The sequence below is a fragment of the Xiphias gladius genome, chromosome 18 (genome assembly GCF_016859285.1).
Source record: "Xiphias gladius isolate SHS-SW01 ecotype Sanya breed wild chromosome 18, ASM1685928v1, whole genome shotgun sequence".
Taxonomy (NCBI): Eukaryota; Metazoa; Chordata; class Actinopteri; order Istiophoriformes; family Xiphiidae; genus Xiphias; species Xiphias gladius.
In genome coordinates this window covers 6475675-6497072 of record NC_053417.1, presented here as the reverse complement: position 1 = coordinate 6497072, position 21398 = coordinate 6475675, and the positions used below count along the sequence as shown (strand labels likewise).

Here is a 21398-nt window from a genome sequence, read left to right as displayed (position 1 = left end):
TCAGGTGGTGGTTGAGTTAATCAAGTCCAATATGGATACTGGTTGATCTCAACAAAACCACTGAAAGCCTAGTTCCAATTAAAATGTGTTAAGGCAACACAACTTAGTCAATAATTATGGTTAACATCATGAATTTCCCATTAGTTCTATAAAGCCCACTATTGCATAAGGCTGCAGAGATGTGCTCCATTGCTTAGCTTTGTTTTTATTGTTTTTATGGTTTTATTTGCAATGTAATTATTTTGTCAGTGTGAATGCCTTACATGCATCAGATATAGAGTGGTCTATTGCATTTACCATAGAAATGAAATGTACAATAAATACTTGCGTTTGCTTACTTTATTGTTAAGATTGAACTTGTTTGATCTGACCTGTCCTTGCTTAAAGGATATTTATCATAGCAAGGTTAAACCCAAGCCATATTTGCCTTTTTGATTTTGGAACCACAAAATCATTGATAGCACTGACTGTTTCGTTGCTTACTTCACTGTAAAGCTTCCACACTAAGTTACAGAGAGTGCTGCTATCTAACAGTAATTAACTAATGACTAATTAGCAATCCAACAGCGGGTCCGCTTTGGAAGAAAGACATTTAAAGGAATTCCAACGCCTAGTTTATTTTTTTATCCTAGAGAAATATTTAATTTGGGAAATACTACGCTTATTTACTTTCTGGCCAAAATTTAAGCCCCTTTCAGACTCCTTTTTGTTAATCTGATGGCAAGGTAACATGTGTGTCTCATGTCTGAAAAAGCACCCTGGTCACACACATTTACATAAAAGTCACAACGACCATTTTACTAGTTTGGACCTAGTAACATTTCCCTATCACGTCCCATTTCAGATACACATACAGACTACAGCAGCATAAAGTGAAACATGCGGAGAGAGAGAGTTTAAATTAAATGAGAGGGTGAGAAAGATGTGCAACTTGTTCTGCCTTCTAAGATCACTGTAATTTATTTATTATCTCAAACATCATCTCATAAGGACATTATAAGTTTAATAAATTAGGAAACCATCTGAAGGTGCCAATTTTAAAGTCCAAGTGAAGTCACATTTAGTCTAAATCAAAATCAGAATGTTTTTTAAATGTATTGTTAATAGGCTTGTATCATTATAAGACAGCAAAAAGATATTTAGTAAAATATATAAAATAAAATACTGATTTCTCCCCTCTGGTTTCTGATTATTTCTAAAAGGAGAACACAGAAAAAAAGGTTTCATGCTGTAGCAGACAAAAAAAAAGACAAAAAAGGAAATTAATTTCAGCTGGACCTGAGAGGCTTCTCAGATCAGAACAGTATAAAAACTCATGCCAACTGCATGAATGAATCCAGCAAAAAAGGCTTTACATAAAGCACATGAGCCAACAGGTATTACACGAGACTCACTCCTTAACACTCCGTCATATGTTTGTGTGCTGTCAGATATTGTAAAACAGGCAGAAGAGTTTCGGTAGAAGAGTGAGGAACTATTGTTTTTATGTGAAAAAGAACTGGATTTCCACTCCATACGATAACATCAATCTATGGTTGTACAAACTAAATATCTTGTTCCCCTAAATAATATTGTTCCCCAGCATTGACATTGCACTATTCTGCTGTAAGTGTAGCTTATAATACTTTTACTAACTTGTGATATCAATGAAGACCATTACAATGTAGTTCTAATGGGTCTGTAATATCGTGTCGATGATCAAACTATTAACGACCAACAGTCAGTGGAAGGTAATACAAAAGGCATGACTACTGTTGTTCCTGGACATAGCATCATTTGGTTTAATGGTGTTTTTGCCGTTTGATTTTCAGTGTAATCAAAATAATATTGATCTCAAACAGCACATCTTGCATCAGCCGGTGTGAAAGGACAGTATGGAATTGAATTTTACTCATGGTAAAATGAAACATCCTTGCTGTTTTTCAAGAAAAAAGTTGAGTTACATTCACGTATCCCTGGTGGTAGAGATGGTATTCTGCCATATTTCATTAAGGTTGTGTGTATGTGGCTAACAGATGGCGTTCAGCTCACAGATGCTGCAGGTGCCCCATCTCTGTTGGTACCTGATCAGTGGCCGTCTCAGCTCAACTCTGGGCTGTTGCAGGTGGGTTCAAGGTTGGCATCTGACTATGTCAATATTTGCCTTAGCCCACATCATTAAGGATGGCTTCGATATTATTCCACTGCTTCAGGAGGCTAGTTCCATCCAATTTGACTCCACTCTAAAAGCAAACTTGACAAAAACAAGAATATGTGACAGCAAAAGCATATTATTGTTTAAGCCTGGAAGATCTACCCATTCTTTCATATCCCTACAAGGCATTCACAGAGAAGTAACTGTGAAACCCCTTCATTTTACACAGACGGTCCAGGAAAAGTGTGGAACGGTTTTTGTCTCTTCAAAGAAGCAGTACTTATGATTGACAGGTGCTCCCAGCAACCCTAGTAGGGAAGGTGTTTATGCATGCATGGGATGAATCCCTCTTTCTGTGTGGGTTTGTCTGTCTGAAGGTGGGTGCATGTTAGTGTGAGTGTGACAATGAAAGCTTTGTGAATCAATATGGCAAGACATGCGCAGTTCAGTGCGAGTTGACCTGGTGATCTCAGATCCTGGGGCTCTTCAGGGAGCTTTCCTCACAAAGGCTGGCTTCAGTGGAAACACACCCTGTGATCTGATCAGTACTACAGATGCCTCACTGGGTTTTGCGAGCCCATCAATAATGGTATTATTCATATGTATGATTCAGTCCTGTCATGACTACCGACAGTTATCTGATTAACATAAAATCTATAACTCCCACTCCCACTGTTCTTGTGGTCATATACATGTGTATATATCCCTGCTAACAAGGCTATTTTGATGCAAGACATCTATCTATATTATTGTTAATGACCAAAGAGTAGCATATTGTATGTGTAGTGTAAGTGAGGGTTGTTTAGACCAAGTTTCTGAAATAAGTCCTGTTCTTTTTTTCAAAAGGAAAATAATTGCTGGGTTCTAGTTAGAGCAACTCTAAGGCTTCAATGGGCACAAAACTCCTCTGCCTAAATCACTGATATAAACAATGAGAAACTGCACCAAATAAAATCCTGGTTCATTCATAAAAAAAATCAAAGGTTCAAGACTTTGCACATCAAAAACATTAAGACTAAAGTCAATTACAAGAAGCATTGTGTTAAGAAATATTGGAACACCTTACTTAAAACTGTACTTACGTGAAGACTCCAGTGTTAGTATGAAGCAGATTATTGAGGTTATCACTGAAACACTTCTTAAATCCAGATTTACGGAGGGGGAAATACTGCTCTGACTCCAATAGACTATGACACTGACTCCTTGTCAAAACTGCTGCATGTGAAGATTAGCAGTGGAGCAGCATTGACAACTTGTATTTTACCACATATTCTCTCATTAGGTCTCATTAACTCCTAGTAAAAATGGTTAGTTAGTTAGTTATTTAGGAATTTTACCGTCCACATTGTGGAAAATTGTCTTTCACCAAAGATAAGTCCACAAGATCCCACATGTGGATTTGAGATATGAGGTTGATGGAAGTTTTGGATTACATATTCATATAATATGGCCTAAGGTAGAAAACACTTCATAAGTATTGAAAGCAAACATTAAAATAAAAATAGTAAAATATATACTTTTTATTTTTTATTTTTAATATGAAACTTTTCAGCTAAGGCAAACACCTGTGATTAATCTTGAGGCACTGTTTACCTCGAACACAACATCAAAACCTGGCTGAATAATTTATTTGCCCTCTGCCAGCCCTGAACAACCCAAGAAAAGTTACACAACAGGCAAGCAGACCCTGGTTCAGTTGTACCAGTTCTACATAAGTCCTTTATCAATTTAAGGTTATCAAATAACATGCACAGACTGACACAGCACTGTTGAGGGTTGATTACATTGTCAGTGAGCGCCATCCCGGAACACTCATGCAGGAATTGTAAACCCAATTTTTTAGAAATCCATTTAACACTTGCAGACATTTCACTTTCACTTTCAACCTTCAGGCAGCACAAGAGGATAAGTCAGAGGATCACCAAAGTCAAAAGGATACTTCATCAGGGATCTGAGAATGTCTGTACGAAGTTTTGTGCCAGTCCTTCGACTAGAGTTAAAGATATTTCGATAGATAAGTGAAAATTTTGACCTGCTGGAGGCGCTGGAGGAAAAGGGGATCAGTTATTACCATGGATCTGTGTTGCCAAATTTTATGGCAATCCATCTAAGACTCATTGAGACATTTACGTCAGTAACTGCTTTACACTTTTGATTGTAACTAACTTAGAGTGCACAGCACTGAAGACTACAGGCACACCCAACTGCTTAAAAACATTGCCACAAAGGCTCAGAAAGTGGGTTTAAGTTAGGACCACCTGAAGCAGAGGTCAAAGTGACTGTCTGGGGATCACCAGAGCCTTTCCAATGTTAGGACAGGTTGATTCATTAATGACGCTGCAGCAGGAGGTGAACACTGCCCTTACTCCCTTATCATTGGAAAAGGAAGAACACACAGATGGTCTGCCCCATCCGCTGAGGTGGCCACAGAGGGAGCTTATATGTGTCTATATGTGGGTGTGAGATAAACTAATGTATACTGTATGTCAACCACCAGGCTTTAATTGGCCCATTTGTGCTCCCTGCCCTTTTATTGAAAGTGAAATTTCCTCTTCCAGGGGACCCCTGCTACTGCATTGTCCCATTTATAAATTCCTGCTGGACTCCTGTCAGCAGTCCAATCTAAATAATCAGCTATCAAATCTCGTACATCTGCGCTTGTGGCGGCACACCGGTGAGAGGAATCTGTTCATGTGTCAAGTCAGTGTTAGTCATCACCAGATCAAGAGAGCCGTATCTTTGATTAGAAAAAAATCAATGTGTGCACTGCGGAGGCTTTTCTCTGTGGGCTCAGTGTATTGAAAAGAATCCTATCTGACAAAGACATCCACAGCAGCAAAATATATCTCCGCCTGGACCTCTTTTGTTGAACTCTATCATATAACACAGTCCGAAAGAACTGTTGGAAAGTCAAAAGCCGATTTCTGCCTCAACCAATCTCAAGTAAACATGACTCTTAAGTCAAGGCTTTTTAAATGTCTCTTGGTAATTCTCTTTTTCTTTGTGTCATCAAAACATGACATGTGGGCAGTGCTGTGGAAAAGTAAAAAAAGATGTACGACAACTGTAAACACACCTCAAGCAGCTGTCTCAATAGATGGTCAGCCTTGGCACTGAGCTCTGCTGACGTATAAAAGCTCTAAAAGGGACTGGCAGCGAAGCACAGGGAGGTTTCGGAGAACGACAAAAATCTCTGTCTGTGTGTAAGAAATTACCTGGAATAAAATTGACAACAGCTGAGGGTCAGAGGTGTTTTAAAGGAGAAAAGAGGGGGTAAGATAAAGGGATGGGGGGGATTGGAGATGATATGCTCCTAGGAAACAGGAGACCGAAGAGTATCCGGAGGTCCTATGACTCACTGGCGCTTCTACCTGACTGGATTTTGACAGGTATCTACATGCAGGCTGCACACAAAGCTGCATGTAACACAGCTCACATACAAATAACTGGTCTGCAAAAACACACACTCTCAAACACACTCAGCACTGCTCCTGTATACTGTATAGACTGCTAAGAAAATCTCAACACATACATTCTCTCTTTCCCTCCTTCCCTCTCACACACACACACACACACACACACACACACACACACAGACTGACAAAAAAGTTCAGTTTCTCATTGTAAAAAGTGACGGAGAGACAGAAAACTGTAACAGGGAGAAAAGAAATTAAGTGGGAGGGAAAGAGAGAAATGAGATGTGTCTGTGTGTATATGTGAAAGAGAGAGAGAGAGAGCGAGAGAGAGCGAGAGTGAAAGAGAGGGAGATGAGTTGAGGAGGCGGAGAGATGAGGCGAGGGAGGGAGTAATGTAGATAGGGAGGGTAGAGAAGAGAGGGATAAGCCACACTTGGATGAAGGATTCCAGTGGCGTGAGGAGGGACTTTCAAGTGTTGGATCAGGAAAACTCAACTACAGGTCTCAGGTCCTTCATACTGATCCTCAGGCTGGACAGAAGAGCATGTGAAGAGATGGACAGGGGGAACCAGGCGGACCACCAGGCCCAGGGCTGACACGGACTGACATGACCTCTCCATCTGGCTGTTTAGCCTGAACTGAACCTCCTGAAGACTCTCTGTTAGAGGACAGAATTCACAGGTTTGATCAGGCTGACCACTGGGTGGGGGGAGTTCACTCATAGAGTTGGATGCTACTGGAGGCGCTATGGATATGTACAAATATTTGAGCTTACTTTTCTTCACTCTTTCTCCACCAGGTAAATCATTTCCTTTCTTGTCAGTTGCAGTTGCTTCATCTCTCATTTTCTTTATCAACATAAAGGTCTGTGGGAAAATGTTTAGGGTGGGAGATCAGAAAAGGGGGATGTAATATATTTTTATTTCCCTTTTTTGCAGAGCAGGCGAGGGTGATACAACTTTTCAAATATCCGATTGTATTTTTTAAAATGAATTCTGAGGCAAAAATCAGAGTTGGTGCCTTTTCTCTTTTCTCAAAAATAAAGTGACTGTATTTTCACTATTTTGTTAGGCCTTATTTTGAGTATTATTTTGAGTATTTGGCTGAGAGGGTATTGCAGTTTTTTTTCTCAGTGAGGGGAACGCTGTTTTCTGTAGTTTCATTGGATAACTGCCTCGGTTGCTTGGTGACCTGGTAACAAGCTTTGTCTGCCTAGTTCAGGAGCAGTATTCACTCGAATAAAAAAATGACATTTGCTGCATATGCGTTATTGGCCTATGAGAGTTCATTGATCAAATGAGGACAGAACTGGGTCCAGCAGCGCTGACACATTTAGATAACTAACCGGGATGAAACTGTTTGGCTTGTGCTGTACAAAGCTGAAAATACTTGTAAATAAACATTACTAGAACTGTTATTTGCTGTAATTTTTGTACTGGATTTTAATAACTTTTCCGTATGATTAACATAATTCATCTTGCTTGAGTTTCATTTTCTGCATAAATAAATTGTGAGAACATACTTGTAGACCAACAAAGGAAAGCATCTAAAAGGATGGCATGATTTAAAGGAGGAGGAACTGGATATCCTCACAAAAAAAGGGGGAAAAAAGGCTAATAAAGTCAAGTAGGATGGAAAGTTAACAAATATAAATTGAATTTTCTCCATTCTAAGTCAGTAGTAACACCGCAGTCTGAACCAGTGGTATTAATAATGTCCTTTAAAGCACACCGTAAAAAAGTTAACACATCCAACAGTTACCTACTTTCTCTTACACACATTACTGCTCTGACCCACACATTGTCGAAGCCAGGTCACCCTGCAAGCTCCCCCATCTCGACCCATTAGTTGCATGGCTGCTTTAGAGTCTACTGGAGTATCCGTTTTTATTGAATATCACCTGCAATGAACAGCTATTGCTCTGAGCTGATGCAATGAAACAAAGGTACCTGTGTCAGTTTCGCCCATCTCAGAATTTCAAGGTTCAAGGTTGTCGGATGCCTTGAAATGTCAGACAGATTCAGTTGGAAAGAGAAGAGGGAAGAGAGGACGTGGGGGGAAAAATAAACTATATTCATTTAATAAGATATTGATCCCAAGCCTCTAAAAATTGAGGGTGCCAGTTTTCAGGCAACTGAAGGACAGCCCATCAGCTTTGATTGAGTGGTTAAGAGGACCTGAGAGGAAGGCCATCAGCAAGACAACACCTATGTCCCTATTTTAAGGATGCAAGTTAAAACAGCAGAGCATCTTTGTCTCAGATAGATAGATAGATTGACAGACAGATAGATAGATAGAAATCAGCAGCACTCTTGAAACATTACACAACAAAATAATTACCTTAAACTTTTCCCTCCTGTGCAATCACTTGACTCAAGTCATAATGAGGTAATAAAAAACGCCCCCTAGCTCCTGTACAATTAATATTTTGCACAATAAGCAATTAACAATATACACTGAACAGTCACAACATTAAAACCAGTTTTAATGTTGTGACTGTTCAGTGTATACAATATAACGCTCCACACACAAGAAAGACATTGAAATATGCAGGAGTGCCAGGCATAATGAAATATCAGTTAGGCCGGTTAAATATATCACAACCTATGATGCATTGCTGTGCCAGTAAATTACCTGCACAGATGCACAATGTCCAGAATAGAAAAAATCCTAATTGAATATGAAAAAACAAACTGGAATACAAAGGACATTGTACCGTACAAGCCTTGGGACGATCCCCGTCTCTATTATTGTTCACAGACCTTGTTAGGTCATCCTCAGTGCTATGTGAGCAGATTCTAAATGGGGGGGGGGGTGAGGTGTGTGTGTGTGTGTGTGTGTGTGTGTGTGTGTGTGTGTGTGTGTGTGTGTGCGCTCATCAGAGGCATAGAGGGCAAGAGGGGTTGAAGGAGGGGATGAGACATCTGGACAGATGGCTCCATCAGCGATCACAACGGATGTCAAAAGATCCAGATTCATCCTTCCTCTTTTTACGTCTCTCATCTCCTGCTGCCCCCACCCCCCTGTTTGTCTCATCTCTCAGATACAGTCTCATGTAACCATACGCCACCTGTATAATAGAGGTCACCCTCCTTTTAGATTACACTCTGTAGCTACAACAGTGGATTCTTTATGGTGGCATGGCCGCATCAGCTAAATCCATTTGAGTTTAGTTCAAATATATTCAATATTAATATTATGCATTTGAAATCACATTTGCTATTTCATACATACATATGCAAAAGAAAGACTGGTTATAAGGATAGAAATTAAAAGGTCACTGCAGAGTCTGCACAAAAGCAACTGACATAAATGAACACAAAGGATTTTTAATATTATATACGTCCTGTTTTAAACTACTAAAAAGGCGCTAAATGACACAAAGGGGCTACAAAAGGCCGTGTCTAAGCTTTCATAATTTGTTTCTAATTTCTTATTTCTTTCTCAGTTTGTTCCCAAGTTGGACCTCGCGCCCATGCTGAAGAGAGGCTGCTCCAGGATCTGTTTGCACATTACAATAAGCTCTCCCGGCCTGTGGAAAACAATTCAGACACAGTGCTAGTCCACTTTGGGCTATCTATTGCCCAGCTTATTGATGTGGTGAGTAAAACGTTTACTAAATTTCACCAACCGGAGAAACACAGAATATCTTTCCTAAAGATTGATTTATGATTGTGTTATTACAATGTGTGAATGATGCGTTTTCAATTCTACCCTTTCTGTTATATGTATTATATTCATTATGATCACAATAGCAACCATCTCAAACCTACACCAGGCAAGAGAGATAAATTTGAATATACTGATCACTTATCAACGGAAATGAAACCACAACAGGAGAGATTGGATTATTTTCCCAAATTAAATTCAGTTGTCAAGTATCGTAACACTGGCAGTAAATATTCAAAACCGTCTCCTAAAAAGCAATCCAGACACAGCTGGTCTCAACCAATTTACAATGGTATCTTTGCATTACAGTACCTCTGGAGTTTTAAACAGGGCTTCTACTGACTGAAGTAAAACCATGTTATAACACCTCTAACTGCCATTTGGAGCCAAGCGAAGTTGCCATGTGTGCCTTTAAAACTGAACATGTGCAGCCTGCTTTGCTGTGGGGATGATTCTGACACACAATTAGGTAACTGCTTCACATGCCTGGTAGTGAGAGTCAGCTCTGGGTGAAGTTGTCTTCTACTACAGAGTGCTTTCACTGACTGCTTTGTTTTAGATGTTGCTGGGGAAAAGCTGGAGGAAGCAGCTTGCCAACAAAGCCACAGATACAGTACAGTGAGGGTGTTTTTTGCATGAGGCACTGTCTAAATTTTTTCCTGGTGTATTGCACAACTAATCTGTTTTTATAAATATAGGCTATCCATGTTGATTTGTTCTATAACATATTCATGAGTGCACATAGCAAATTTGAAAAAATAAATCACTGAAAAATGAGATGTTCAAAGAAATGATGAAGTCCAGAGTAACATAGAACACAATTCATTTGAAGGAAGCTGAATGTCACAATACCTTTCTCCTCTGTTTACATGAAATAAGGATGAGAAGAACCAGATGATGACTACAAATGTCTGGGTCAAGCAAGTATGTAATGATGAGAGACAGAACGCATGCTAAAGATACAGTCCAATGTAAAGCTGCTGTATGTAAATATGCTTAATGTTCTCCTACAGGAATGGAACGATTACAAACTCCGCTGGAACCCGGAGGAATATGAGAATGTCACTTCCATCCGTATTCCCTCAGAGATCATTTGGAGGCCTGACATTGTTCTCTACAACAAGTGAGGATCTGTATCAATAGCTTGTATGTTTTATGTGAAGAAGTTGTAAGAAATGCTTTTCACAGTCATACATGGTGGTTGCCGGGATCTTAAATGTTGCCATTTTCAAGGCAAAAATAATTATACAGCAACTAATGTTCAGACTCTGATGATTTAATTCCAGCAGATGGTATGACTGAGGGAAAACACGAGGATTCTGTTGTTGTGCCAAACATCTTGTCCTGTGCCAATGTCATAAAGTAATTTAGCTGAAATAAATGTGAACAAGGTCAACCCTAATGGATCTGGTTACAAACAAAGCTTGGTACATCGCACAAAGCAATACATTAGGCAGGGAATTAGAAGATGAAATGTAACTGGATGTATTTCAAAGGGCCTCAGATAAAATGCATCCAGAGTGAGTGGCTCAGGTGAGATCTGTATTTATTTCACTCTAAATAAGGGAAACTGGCTAATATTAAAAACTGTATCAGAAACAGGCAAGACAGAATTAGCTCAATAAAGCTGTCGAATTCAAAATTTCACTATACAAACTTTGTCATGCTTTGTCATGATGAAATATCTCTGGCTCTGTCATTTATTTGCAGGAACCAAGATGGCAAGGCGTGGCAATTTTATTTGTAAAGTACATTTCATCCATAGGGTATTTCAAAGGCCTCTACATACGACATTGAGACTAAAACAACAGAATTACATGAAATGAATAGAATTGCATGTGAAGAGAAAAACAAAGATCAGTGAGATTTTTTAATCGTAGCCCACTTTCTGATTTAGAAAATGAGTGGCAGGACTTTAAAATCAATTTTTTTGACAGATTGGAAACCAGTGCAGAAGTGAAGTGATATGCTCAGCTGTCTTAGACTGTGTTAAGACTTGAGCAGCGCGGTCCTGAATGAGCTGCAGACGTCTGAGAGCTTTTAAAAAACCCTCAAACCTACAGGCAAGGCATCTCGTTTGGACACGAATATCGTTGAGTTGGTAATGCTAACTTTGTTTTGATGCTGTTGTTAAAACTCATGTCTGAATCTGAGTACACTAAAATTTGATTTAGGTTAACTTTATTTTAATACTGGATCAGACCAAAGGGCAATGTGCATTGACCGCGATGCTAAGTGACGTCACCGGTGTGTGTGTTGGTGTGTATGTCTCCCTTTGGTGGTCTTTACTAAGTCAAAACGCAGGCTTATATGTAGGGATTAGAGAGGAATCCAGAGGGCTACGTCAGGCAGGCAGATGTTAATCAGAACAGATACAGTCAGAATAGAATGAGGACAAATGATCCAGCAGCAGAGATCGACTCTTAACTGTCCTCTGTATGTACTGAAGCTAACTGCAACTAGGTGGGCAGATGACCTGGTCAGATGATAGGCTGAGGCAGGAAGTAATGTGTAGTGCTCAGGTGTATAATGACGGCAGGAATGATGTAGGAGGTTTAGTATGCAAAACAGAGATTAACCAGATTAAGCAGAGACAGAGGAGGAAAGAGAGAGAGGAAAAGGCAGCTGTCACCGCTGACAGTTTTCAGTGACAGTGATTAGAGTGCTGACTTCCAGTATTTCTTCTACTGCACCAGAAACAATTAATGAGGCTTTATCATTATTAATTCGTAGGAAACTTTGCTGCATCCAGTCTTTAATTGGCTTGTTGATACAGACATTTAAATGTGAGTGCCATCAGCGTACATACGATAACAAATAATGCTTCTTTGAAACATTTTAGCTAATACAAGCATGTGGAGGGTGAATTAAGAAGGGAAAATAAAACAAAACTGAATTAGTAAATAATTCTCCAATTGTGTTCTTCCGTTAAAATAGTTCCTTTTTTAAAAGAACAACAGTGATGTGTCATTGTGTATGCTTTGCACTTGTCAGCGATAGAATTTTATTAAAAATCATTTTCCTGTGGTACAGTTGATTATTCAAATAAAAGAAAAAACTATTAGCTTTTAGCTTGTAGTTCCTCAAAATCATCAGTTGTAAGGAGAACTGTTTATTGCATTAACCTTCACACTTCAGTGAATGGTTACTAAAACAATCAAGATTAAGCCAAAGGTAAAAATAGTATCGAAAGCGAAAATTTATTCTTGACCTTAGAAACAGCAGTATAAAAATCTTCAATCAAGCTGCAGTTATTAACTTTTTCTGGAGCTTTTAACTGAGAACAACTGCGCTATCTCCGTGGTAGTTCAGCAAATTCCATCAGCTAAGGATAACTGTGATACAGAAGCTCCAAGAAAAAGCTAGGAAGTGGACCTCTATAAATCTAAGTAGTTTGGTTGTTTGAAGAAATCACCCAGTATTAAAGTCTTAAACTTTTGATGAAGACAAAAATATAAAGTACATTTGATATAAAACGTCTTTCTTCCTTTCTCCCCCTTTTATGTGTTACTCCCCATGTGCAGCGCCGATGGAGACTTTGCGGTAACCCACCTCACGAAAGCACATCTGTTCCATGATGGTCGGATAAAATGGATGCCACCAGCAATTTATAAGTCTTCATGCAGCATAGATGTTACCTTTTTCCCTTTTGATCAGCAAAGCTGCAAAATGAAGTTTGGCTCGTGGACCTATGACCGTGCCAAGATCGATCTGATCAGCATGGACAGTGATGTGGACCAAATGGATTACTGGGAGAGTGGCGAGTGGGTTATCATCAATGCAGTGGGCAAGTACAATACCAAAAAGTATGAGTGCTGCACAGAGATCTATGCAGACATCACCTACTACTTCATCATCCGGAGGCTTCCATTATTCTATACTATTAACCTTATCATCCCTTGTCTGCTTATCTCCTGTTTGACTGTGCTGGTGTTTTATTTGCCATCGCAATGTGGTGAGAAGATTACCTTGTGTATATCAGTGTTACTGTCTCTAACAGTGTTCCTCCTGCTGATCACAGAGATTATACCATCTACATCGCTGGTGATTCCACTGATCGGTGAATACCTGCTGTTCACCATGGTCTTTGTCACGCTCTCTATCATAATTACTGTTTTCGTGTTAAACGTACATCACCGCTCTCCACAAACCCATGGCATGCCTCACTGGGTGCGGAGAGTATTCTTGGACTTGGTGCCTCGAGTCCTCTTCATGAAGCGTCCACCAGGCACAGCAAAGCAGCACTGCAAGAAGCTTATTGAGATGATGCACCGTCCAACGATGATATCAGCAACAGGCAACTCACAGGCCTTTTGGGCAGGGTTAGAGACAGGATTGAGACAAATCGGACAGGAAGAGAATACACTCCCAAAGACTCCGTGCGACAGTCCAAGCATCCTTGTTTGCTCACCTTCTCCACCATCTTCCCCTCTTGGCAACCACACTGAGGAAGATCACCCACTGAAGGCAAACGTTTTCTGCCGGTCCACAGCCGGTCAGTATTCAGTTCTCTCAGACAAACAACCCCTACGTGGACACAACTCTACAGCTTCGTCTTCTTCCCAGTTGTCCTTGCCTCCATCTTTGCCACTAGGCCCACTTCGAAGTCTATCCAGGGAAGAACCGGATACACTAGCCCCAAACGGCCGCTCCCTCAGTGCAGAGCAAATGTGTGATCAACAGAAGGAGCTTCCTCACAGAGCTGGGCATCGGTGTCGCTCCCGCAGCTTCCAGTACTGCTGTCTTCATGATAAAGGGCCTGGGGTCATTGGGATCACAGGGAGAGTGAAGAAACAAGCCCTTACAAATCACCTAGCAGAAACCCTCACAGCAGAATCCATGAAAGATGCAAGTACCCAACAGGACACCATGGTTCCAGCTATTTCCCCAGCAATGCAACGGGCCATAGAGGGAGTTCAGTACATCGCCGATCACCTCAGGGCAGAGGATGCAGACTTTTCAGTGAGTTTACAGAAGTATTATTCAAGTAACCAGTAAAGAATTAGAATTTAAAAAAAAATTAGATAACAATCTCTAATTGAGCTTTTTCAGTCCATTCAGTATTTCTGGATACAAGTAAAGGCCGTTCACCACATGCAATACAGCTGTCACTTTTTATTCGAAATTCAACCTCAAATTCAAAATTCTCAATGAACAAGCACAACAAGCTGTGCCTTGTAATCCAACAGTGTGGTTCTTACAACTGTGCAAAATACAACTGCCTTATAACATTAGCTTCAGTTTCACTCAAATTCAAAGGGCTTTATGCAAGAGAGGCAGCAGAGCAAATGAACGGAACACGTCAGACCCGATATTGCTCCTGTGCATGGTCAAAAAGCCGGAAGGACAGGGAAAAAAAAATCATGGGCAGGGTTGTAGCATTAACTGCTGGAGCCAGTGTGGATAGTAGGTTATCAATGGCATTCCACAGATTTTGAATTGTACATGTTTTTATCAAGTGAGTTTAAATTTGTTAAATTGATTTTTTTTTTTAATGTATTTGCTGCAATGCAAACAGCATTGCTCACATACTTTCCTGTGTTCTTTTTGTGTACCCTCAGCTTTTAAAAAGTATATCGTCTAGGGGCAGATTAAGGCTGAATCACCCTTGCCAACACCTGGCTTTCTTCCTTGAAAACTTCTGATATTGCACAACAAAATACAACGAAACATGGGAACACTGTTGAAGGCTCCTATATTGTTCGTTCTTAGATCACGGAAGAAATGTGGCAGCTCTGCCATTGTAGATTAGTGTCGATTCAAGACTTTCTGTCATTGTTTGCTTAGAGTCGGCTGCTGACCTTACTTTACATCTTGATATACTGCTCCCACATTTCATCTAATGGATGTGCAGCATTTATTTCTTAGGATGCGCACTCTGAAGGTATGAAGGACATGCAGGGTAGCCATCATTCGATTGTGAACACATGGCTAAAAGCAAGTATATCAAGTTATATTATGTCATGGCAACAATAAACAGGTTTAATTATGGGAATAGAATGTGAAGTGGTACATAGGTGAATGCTTACGTAACATATTTAACAGTTTTCTAGAACAAATGACCATTAGAGAAGTGACAGTTTAATGAGATGTTACCTCCTGTTGCCTGTAATGAAAATGTATTTTGATTGGTAAACTGCTAAGCAGCAAGAGGTTTTGGAAAAGGTGTCTCTGTGGCATAGGAAGAGAAGTTCAAATATATGTACAATTATTCTAAAACCAGCGGTGCAAGTTATTGTACTCATGACATCAGTCATTGTCAGCACTAAAATGCACTATCTATCTCCAGCCAGAAAAGGTCAGTTTTTGAAACAATGGGACCTCAGTAATTTGACCTTGAATTTTTCATAAGAGAGAAAAGCAAGGATTGACTGACATTTAGGTGATAGCTGCCTCATAATGAAAAAAATCAGCCATTCGAGAGAAATCAATCAAGGGTAAAAACTGACAGCTGGTAAAAAGAAAGGTGGTGTGGTGTGAAATTTGAAATGTCCTTTTCTGCTGTTTTCCTCTCTGCCAGGTGAAGGAGGACTGGAAGTATGTGGCCATGGTTATTGACAGGATATTCCTCTGGATGTTTGTTCTGGTGTGTATACTGGGATCTGTGGGACTCTTTCTTCCTCCTTGGTTGGCTGGAATGATCTAGAATCTTGCCATCAAGGAAAAAGTCATTAACACTGACAGGAGGACATGCTGTCTTATAAAAAAGTCTATCATTTATCATTTTATTTTCTATTTTTCAAAGGAACTACAAGTCACATTTCTTGCTCTTGCCCCGGGGTTATCAAAAGGTTACTCCTGGAGAAATCTTGTGAAATATCTATCATTGATTCCAGAGGGCATATAAATTCTTTATGAGGGCAAAAGGCCAACAGCGAAAAAATATCCTTCCGCACCACTCCATTTTGACATCGAGCTGTATCGCTCAAGCTGTCACCTTTGTGAAAAAACAGCGAAGAGCAGACTTTGACCCAAGTCAGAACTGTGGATAACACCACAGAAAGACCAAGGCATTGTAAGCTATTAATAAGACTGTATAAAGTTGGGTTTTTAATCTCAGTTTTAACATTCCAACAACAATGTCAGTGTTATAGTATCTTGACAATAGCACAGGTGACAGTGCAATGCTCTCACCAAATATTCATAAAATGATCATGTTTCTGTGCAACCTAATTTGTCAGAATTCAGTGCTGGGAGGGATTTCTGTGGAGGAATTGTGTGTGTGTGTGTGTGTGTGTGTGTGTGTGTGTGTGTGTGTGTGTGTGTGTGTGTGTGTGTGTTCAGGTATAATGTGTTTCGCAGTGGTCACTGCTCAGGCAAGGACACATACAGCTCTGTGATTTTATAATCCTGGCAGTTAAATAAACACATTTATTCAAAATGTCTTTTTGCCATTCTCTTTGTTACTACCATAGCACTTTGGTGTTAACAGGGAGGGATTTAAAGTCACTCTCTCCAGTCCTGCATAGCCTTCCCCTCAACCTCATTCACATTAAAAAAAAGTTAAGGGCACTTTTAGTTCTTTCTATTGCTCCATAAATGAGTAGAAGTAGGCCTGATTTTCATTTTTTCTGTCAAGCAGGATTTTTCAGTTCATGATCATTCATTTTAGGCATTGCTATTTAAAGATAAATGTGATAATCAATAAATAACTGGAATATTAATTTTGGAGACATTTGCATTAGTATCTTGAATAAATAAAAACAGCCTCTACATTGCATTTTATACTGTGTACCATGCAGTCAGATGTGAAAAGAAATCCAATGGCTTTTATAGTGCAAAACAAAAAAACAAGCTGTTCTCGATGCACAAAATGAGTTGAAGGTTTCTGGCAAAGGTAGAGCGAGGAAGGAAAGAGAGGCTGATGATGAAGTCATTTCTGAATCTTTTCTTCAGTAAAAAAAAGAAACACATCTAGAGCGATGCCAACATGCAAAGACGCAGCAGTGTTAATGAGAAATGCTAATAACACTACTAGTGTGAGACACCAGTCACCAAGTTATCGTATATTTGTGTGTTCAAAAAACATAGCAGACCCATTACCACAGAAGGAAGTATTATTATTATTATACCTGAAGTTGATTTTAAGATGACTTTATTGTTGAATAGCTCCAAAATGTTGTTAAAGGGTACCTGTTATGCTTTTCTTTATTTTCTGTTTTACATACTATAATGTTACAATGTCAGATGTCCATATTAAACGTGGCCAAAGTTTCAAATAATGAGGTTAATGTATGTAAAAGTAATCCCTGTGAGACAAAAGCTCAAGCGTCAAGAGTGCACAAGGTTTCCAACGGTCCTTTCTACTTGCGTGATGAGCTAATATCAGCTTGTCATGTATTTCTTTATATGGTCATCTGCTCCATGCACAGCTCTATCTCCCAAACTAGTCTACTTGAGTAGTATTATAGGTGTTTAATGTACTCCAGCATACAAATAACCGTCGCTGCAGGTTTACTGTACAGTCATTTGGTGAAGGAATAACATTTATACTAGCAACCTTAGCTTTTGTATTTCTTGGCAGCAGACGTGTTCCACTTCAGTTGGCATTTTAGAGGATTTCCCACAATTATTAATGGGCATATATAGAAAAAAATTATATATGGATTGTGATTGAAAGAATAAATCTACCATTATGTCACACAGTAAGCAGGTGTCGGGCATAATATTTACCATGTCCTGCTGTAATCCTTGTTGCTGTGGATGTTCGTGCTGTCCACTCTCATATTCCGGATTGGATTCAGGCTCGATCATGTATTGAAGGATTTGATGAATTGCCATTTCCAATCAATTATGTTCCATTACTTACTTTTAGTTACTAGTTATTAAGTTAATAGGTGAATCACACAAAGCTATTCTAGTGGAGTCCCAGAATAAAAATATAGAGTTGGAAATGAGCATAATAGGTCCCCTTTAATAACATAACATTCTGGTAACTTTGATACTGCATTTTCAATATCTGTATAAAATCTGTAACAGCTAAGAATGAATGGAGTTTGAGCTCACTAATGATTAAGCCATTAGTTCTGTACAAAAGTGTTACAACTGTTAAGCAAAGGTTAATTGTGATATTGGAACAACTTGGCCGGGGACGATGAGCTGCTAGTGGCATGGCTGTTGGTCTGTTAGTCCAACACTTTGGTCCAGACTAAAATATTTCAACAAACATGGGATGGATTGCCTTTCAATTTTGTGCAGACATTCATGGTCCCCAGAGAATGAATCCCTAACCTCTCCTCTAGTTCCACCATCATGTCAAATGATTTTCTTAGCCACTTAAATATCTCAATATTTATATAATGGTTTGTTACAAAATTTTGTACAGTCATCCATAGTTCCCAGAGGATTAATCTTAATGAATTTGTGACCCCCCTGACTTTTAATCTACAGTAGCGCTACCATATGGTTCACACTTGTGGTTTTAAGTGAAATTTCTCAACAACTATTGGATGGATTGACATGAAATTTGGTACAGAGATTTGGTTCCACTTTGGTTCCATGATGAATTGCCTCAGCTGTACTTTGTGTTTAGTGCCAGTTAGCAAAAATTTGTATCCCAAAATGCTAAGATCATGAACATGGCAAACATTATACCTGCTAAACATCATCATCATAACATTGATAATGTGAGTATGTTTACATGCTGATATTGAGTGCAGCCTTACAGAACCCCTAGCATAGCTGAAGACTCTTGTTAAATTTCCATCACAAAATCAGGTAACACTCAAATAGTTGTTGCTCATTCTTCACTTATTCTACACCGGTGGGTTATAGCCACAAGTGTTTTAATTAACAGTTTTTGCTAAAAAAGTAATTTTTAAGTATTTGTTTCATTTTACAACCCTTTGCAACGCACGGAGCAGCTGACTGTGCTGTTCATGACAGCATAAGTCATTTGACAATGGCTATGTAGAAGTATATTTTTTTTCCTGTCTATATAATAATTTTAGAGTCTCCTAATTTATTTTAAGTTGTATTCAAGTGTGAAACCCCTTACAGTTTACACAGTTTGCCAACCAGAAATATACAAGAAAAAATATACCTACTTTTTTGATATGTACATAAACTATTTATCGATTGAAGTTAAAAACTTCTAATTTTGATATTTTATTTTAGATGCTTTACTTTAGTCTATCAACTTTGTTGCAGTTGTTTTACACCATTTGGCACTGTATTAAGATCTGATTTCTTTGTTTTTTTGTGCCAAATTCACCTATGCTTATGTCTTGAATATCATTTTTTTCCCATATTCTTCCAGTGTGAGATGTGAAAGCCTTGTCGGGTTTCTTGTAATTTTTCTGTTAAATACAATAAAATAAAGCTAAACCAAAAAAGGTTGAATAGGGTATGAAATGACTTTGTAAAATCATTCTGAATCGTGAGGGTTTTTTAAATTTTCCATTTTGTCCTAACAAGTGGTCTCTCCTTAAATCTTGATTAAACTGTAAGTGTATAGGATGGACAGATATATAGAATAAATAACAATGAGCACAGTGAAAACCGAATCATTGAATAGATGCAGAATGAAACAATGAAACTACAGTGATGAAACATGAATGTTAAGTCTGCGTTTAATTTCATTTTCTCCAGTCCAAATCCACTAAGGACTTCCAGTGGAAAATGAAAAGATAGAAATTTACCTAATCTGTATTAGTATCTGAAAACATGAGCATGTATTGTAGTCAAAAGTTGATGTGTTATTTTTCTTGTGTCTTGGTATAGCTCAATGCCTACATGCTTAAAATTGTACTCTTCTTCATTCTTATAAAAAACATTACATTCTGTAAAACAAAATGTGCAAAAATGAGCGCACGAAAAAAAAAGGAGTGTATCTACCAAAAGCAAAACATATTAAATTTGTGTTCACCAGCAAGTCACCAACTCTTTTCCACTTTAATCCTGTTCCCATGTACCTGCATCCTGTTGTTCCACCGCAGTAAAACCTCAGATGTGATTAGATTTGAAAGCATCTAACATTATACCTGAATGCCCAAAGTGATGACCTCAGTTTTGGCCACAGCCAATAAACTATTGTATTTCCACTAGCTCAGCAGAAGACCAACCATTGATCATTATGTAAAATCACAGACAGTCAGAAAATGGCAATTTAGCATATTATGGAAACTAAGCACTCTATACAAGGTGAAATACCTGCAGTGCCGTGTATTTAGTCATCTGCATAACAAAGGCTGGATGGTAGTCTGAAATACAAAGTAGCACTCTGGCTTTTCTTGCAACTACAAATAAGTTAAAAACATAGTTTTATAAAAAGACAAGTTAACTGAAGTTAGTCTTTTGTCTGTGTCCACAGATTCATATAAGAACGGATATTAATTTCCATGTGTCCTTCCAGGTTTCTCTGGAAACTCAATACTGTGGTATATTGTCAAGTGAATTCTAAAATGAAACGAGGATGGTCTTTATGAAACTACAAACTAATTTCCATTATATGATAAAACATGCCGTTTCAGCAGGGATTTCATATGCATAATTTATGACTAAGTATTAAATACTTATACAAAGGCAAATTACAAATGACATCAGATGGTAGAGCTCCATAGAGGTCCTCTGTATTGGCTGCCTCAAGATAGCAATTCAAAATGACATGCAAGTACACAAAGTTATTATTTTACAACTAAGTATTAAATTATTAATAATTGTTAAAAGATTATTCAATTGACCTTGATAAAAAATTTTTCCTTAATTGCGAATATCAATTATGTGGTTATCTTTGCAGATACATACCACAGGGCTTTACTAATTGATTCAGCCAAGGAGAGGTGTTTTAATTTAATAACTTTGGCTAAATCCAACAATTAGATGCGTGGCATATGATGAACCTCATGGTAATGCTGCTTGCATCTTCCTGATAAACTATCTAGAAGACTATCTATCAGTATAGTTGTGCATGCACTGCATGTATATGAGGGGCCATGCAAGCCATAGTTCATTCTGGGCCTCTCACATAACGTACACTCTAATATTCATTTGTTTTTATTTAAAATACATATATTTTCAACTTTAACTACATGCATTTTCAATTGCAGACATTAATTTTGTTATAAAGAGTAATATGTAAGATGAGAATATATGTATGTACAGTATGCATGACAAAAAATACTATATGTTTAAGAGAAAGTAAATATGTATAAAAGGCAAATCAATGTAAATACATACAT

The 21398-nt window shown here is 38.6% G+C and overlaps 1 protein-coding gene across 5 annotated transcripts in view; it reads left to right on the top strand.

Moving 5' to 3' along the window:
• Positions 1-16468, top strand: part of chrna4b (cholinergic receptor, nicotinic, alpha 4b) — a 38988-nt gene extending 22520 nt beyond the window's left edge. For 2 of the 5 annotated variants that reach the window (XM_040152646.1, XM_040152644.1), the window contains exons 2-6: positions 8999-9150; positions 10099-10143; positions 10233-10342; positions 12744-14181; positions 15740-16468. In XM_040152646.1, coding sequence (XP_040008580.1) covers positions 10114-10143; positions 10233-10342; positions 12744-14181; positions 15740-15865 — 1704 coding nt within the window. In that variant the 5' untranslated portion in view covers positions 8999-9150; positions 10099-10113 and the 3' untranslated portion in view covers positions 15866-16468. Of the gene's footprint in view, positions 1-6297; positions 6350-8998; positions 9151-9528; positions 9689-9778; positions 9838-10098; positions 10144-10232; positions 10343-12743; positions 14182-15739 lie in introns of those variants that run through there. The other 3 variants (XM_040152643.1, XM_040152647.1, XM_040152648.1) reach the window with 3 other exon arrangements.
• The last annotated feature ends 4930 nt before the right edge of the window (positions 16469-21398 follow it).